The sequence below is a fragment of the Cariama cristata genome, unplaced genomic scaffold, assembly GCF_000690535.1.
Source record: "Cariama cristata isolate BGI_N322 unplaced genomic scaffold, ASM69053v1 scaffold32483, whole genome shotgun sequence".
Classification (NCBI taxonomy): Eukaryota; Metazoa; Chordata; class Aves; order Cariamiformes; family Cariamidae; genus Cariama; species Cariama cristata.
This window is the reverse complement of record NW_009608355.1, coordinates 1,201-5,438: the sequence shown is the minus strand read 5'-3', so window position 1 is coordinate 5,438 and position 4,238 is coordinate 1,201. Positions and strand designations below refer to the sequence as shown.

General features: G+C 44.2%; 1 protein-coding gene across 1 annotated transcript in view; it reads right to left on the bottom strand.

Moving 5' to 3' along the window:
- Nucleotides 1-3,267: 3,267 nt before the first annotated feature.
- Nucleotides 3,268-4,238, bottom strand: part of RGS2 (regulator of G-protein signaling 2) — a gene marked incomplete at its 5' end in the record, with an annotated part of 1,957 nt that continues 986 nt past the window's right edge. The window contains 2 exons of the mRNA XM_009697096.1: nt 3,268-3,462; nt 3,896-4,062. Of these exons, the coding sequence (XP_009695398.1) occupies nt 3,268-3,462; nt 3,896-4,062 (362 nt within the window). The remainder of the gene's footprint in view (nt 3,463-3,895; nt 4,063-4,238) is intronic.

Here is a 4,238-nt window from a genome sequence, read left to right as displayed (position 1 = left end):
GTGATATGAAAGCAGGGGAATCACTTGCCTCTAGCAGCTAAGAAAAGCATCAAGTATTGTGAGATTGTGGTTTAAAAAGAGTGATACACAGCTAGTTAAAAGTTGCCTTTATTCCAGATTTGCTGGTGTTTTTCAGCAATTCTAGATCCTCAGGCTCTACATGCCAGCACAGCCATAGTAGCAGTGCATGAGCTGGCATTGACTTTCTTGGGGCGAGCCAGGGCTCGCAGTGCAGCTGAAGGCTGTACCAGCAGAGCTGGGGTGCCTTCCTACCCACCGCCCTCCGGAGATGCCCACGTCTCACTGTCCTTAGCTTTTTGCAGCAAGTCCTGTCTCTAAAAAGGCTAAGCTTGTTTACAGACTTGCTCAGGACCCACACTCCTCTGCAGCGGTGGCTCCTGGGACGCAGTTACCCACTGGGACCCCTTCTCCTTGTTCTCCTGCCCGCGTGGCTGCCAAGAGCGACATGGGCTGGAGCAGTTTTATAACCTGATGGAAGCTAAAAGAAGGACCCTCACCTTGGCCTGCAGGACCCCAAGGCAGCTCTGATGCCCTCCCTTTGCCGTTCCCAGAGCGGTCTTTTCCCCACCACCGTGATGAGTTTGGCTGTGTGCAGCCCAGCGGGGCGGGAGGGTGAACGGGTCAGCCAGGCTGCAGAGGAATGAGCAGTTGATTATTTATTGCCATTGGGTACTGATATCAGAGTTGCCAATTTTAACTGCAGCTGTAAGGCTGCCCAGAGTGCGGAACCAGCATCTCTTAAAGCAAACAGTGGTTTTGTATTTCTCCAGGAAATGTTCCTAGCAATCTTTTGGGTTGCAGCACTCCCAACGCGCCTGTAGTGCCCTTTTTGCTGGTGAAGCTTACCCCTGGGAGCTGGGAAAACAGGGCTCTTATCAAAAACTGGAAAAGCAACAACTGGAAGGAATGTTGTGTGCACAGACCTGTTGTATTTTACTAAAAATAAGATGTTGGGTTTTTTAAATTGCTTTTCTGCTGTTGATACACCAAACTGTTTTGCTGCAAAGCTTAGCCTTGAAACTAGGGCTGTCGGATGCTGCAGACAGACGATGCCAGGGACCGAGCGTGGCGTGGTTGGTTCGCTACCCAGGTGGCACGCTCTGTGGAACCTACAGTGCTGTCTGCACAGCCTTCCTAAAGACCAATGTTCATGATTCAAATCTTCAAAATATACAAGAACTGCCCTCAGGCAGTGATGCCCTGCCTAACGGCCCCACCTAATTTCCCCTCTGAACTACATACTGCGCTATAAGTAGTTCTGGCACCTGCTGAAACTGGAAATGCTTCTTTCCCTGAAACCAGACACCAGCAGTGGTTAATTACCACATCCCAAATTGGCACAGATTAGTGCAGCTTCACTGAAGCCAATGGAGCTCCATGGAATTATTCCTGCCCTGACTCTGAGTCATTAATAGGTATAGTTTTGGCTATTTTTATGCTCTTCAAATTATTTTGTTAGAGAAGCAATTAGCCCAAATCTGTTTTTCCTGGTTAGACAAAAAACTTTCTCTGTTGCAGTAAGTTATTGGGCTGTTTTTCTTCTTTGTTTTATGTGGACTTAACTGATCAGCAACCTTAGCTGTACAAGACCTAGCTCTCACAGCCCCAGAAATGGGGCTATTCCAAATTTCTTTCCATGTATAGAGGCAGTATAATAGATATATGTATCTGTGTGTATATATATACACACTGCTATGTATCCTGCAATATGTATATACATGCATGAAGTAGTTGCTTTTGATCAATCTTTGGAAGTGCAATTCAAGTGGAAAATCATGCAGTTAGAATTTTCTTGATGCTTGAAGTAGACTATTATAGAAGTGACTGCTGTGGGTATATGTGAACTAAGCATTTAAAGCTGTGACCTAAAGATTGGAGCCAGGATCTAAACTAGTCACAAACCTAACAAATTAGGGACTGGTTTTGGAAGTTGTCAGTTAGAATAATTGACGTGGAATAATGATGACCAGTAACTTCCTCCCAAGAAGCGCTCACCTAGAGAATCAAATGCTTTTATTGTGGTACTACCTCTACAGGTTTTACAGCCTGAGACTAAAGCCCTTTTAGAAGCAGAGGTCTTGAGCAGGAGCACCTGCGCTACTGCTGCCTGTATTCCAAATAGCATCCTGTGACCTCCAGCAGCAATACTGCTGCTTTCTAATTGATCTGTCATCGTGTGTAGCCATGCGTGTGCCTTGCACGGTCTTTGAGGCTGATTTCATGGGGACATGTTTAAGACAGAGGCTGTGATAGAATGTTTCCTGTCAAGCTTTTGATTTTCATTCTGTTAAAAAAAAACACAAACAAAACACTTGCCTGGTAAATTAAGAACCAACTGCTTTAAAATTAGCCCTATTAAGATCACACCCAGGATGCATTGTCCTAAGACTCTCGAGACCAGCACCAGGTGGTATCTGTGTGTACAAAACAAGTGAAGCAATAGAAGCAGCTTTGTATCAAAATAGTTTATTAAAAAACAGTAAGAGACTTCACTGAAGCTTGCTGTCCTCGAGACAGAATTATGACATTGTAGCATTCAACACAACCATAATCTGCATATAAATAGAATACTATACAGCTCCTGTTCGCCTTGGCCAAGTTTTGCCCTCAGTCTGCCCTTGTGCAGCCCCGCTGACACAACCCAGCCCTGCATACTTTAGGTGCAGAACTTGTTCCTCTGGGAACCGAGTTATATCCCTTCCTCGCTGCACAGCACTGTTACTGTCTGGAAGTTGCACAGAAACCCAACACATCTCTTTGCGGCTAGAGGCAGTTTAAAGAACCAGTGTGAACACACTGAGTGACTAACAATGGCAACACTGGTTAATGTTTAGGAAAAATAAATATGCAACCAATTACTCAAGTTCCCAGTACTGTACAACTGCAGAGAGCAGCTTCTGTTTACAAGAAAGAAGCTCTGTTCTGACCTGCTGCATGGCCACCTCAGCTGTGACAGAAGGATTCTGACACGGTACGGTTTGGTCTAATGTATAGAGTCACCTTTCACTGCAGCACTCAGAAGCACATTGCCAGCAGCTGGCTGGCACGCTTCTGCCATCTCCTCTGAACGCCCTCCAACAGCGTCACTCTTTGCCATCAGCTTTGCACCAAAGTCAGTATTTGTCCTTGCACCGTGACAAACAGACCAAGCACTTGGTATCTCAGTCTTTCAGGTCAGGATGCGGCCATGAGCTGTGGCTTGCTTCCTTGCTAGCCAAGAGGCTTCCTCTCGTTTTTCTCCATCGCTCATGTCCCCTGGGCTGCTCCGGTGATGGGCGTCTTCTTGCACAGCTCCTGATAGAATTCAGATTCCAAAAACCGTGGGTATGAGTTGTTCTCCATTAAGCTGTAAACTCTCTTCTGTGCTGCACTGAAGCAGGTATGCGTGGCTTCCTGAATATTCTGTGCAATCATATTCTTGGTTTGGAAGTCTATGTTTATCTAAAATACATGAAAAAGGACATTTACTTCTAAGAACTGAATTCAAGTAAGTATAGTACACCATAAAATTTCTGAAGAGGTAAAAAAGGCAAGACTATTACTACAGGGTCAAATAATGAATTTTCCTTTAAGAAAGGTTTTATACAAAACCCCAAGTAATTCACATACTGTCTTTCAGTGCTAAACTCAAGTATGTCACAGGTGCTAAATGCAGCTGTTGACTTTTCCCAGTTAAAATGGAAACTCTGAAATATCACTTGTGCTGTTTTCCAGCTTGGTGAAAAGGGAGAGAGTTATGCCAGCCACAGGTATTAACAGTGACGCATGTACCATGCACTTTAGCATCTGTACCTTAAAGTGAGTTCAGAGACCTAAAGAAAGGCTGCAAGAACTCACAGAACAGGCCACTGATGATTAAATAGGTTTTCTTTACCTCTTTGGGAGCTTCCTTTTCAATGAAGTCATTGTAGATTTTTTTTGCTTTCGATGTCAGCTTCTGGGGTGACTTGGTTTTCTTGAAGTCCTCACAGGCCAACCAGAACTCGATGTTCTCTTCACAGAACTCAGACTTCAGAAAAGCTCGGAAAGCAGCAAGACCATCTAGGGAAAAGGGAAGAAAAAACACAACACATAAATTAACAATTTCAGGAATCTTGAATTTACATACTGGTCACATCTCTTTCTACCAAAAGATTTTGCTGTAGTTCTGGTCTAGTTCTTTCACAGATATCATAGCAATTAAGAAAACTTCATTTATGTATGCAAACAAATTAATG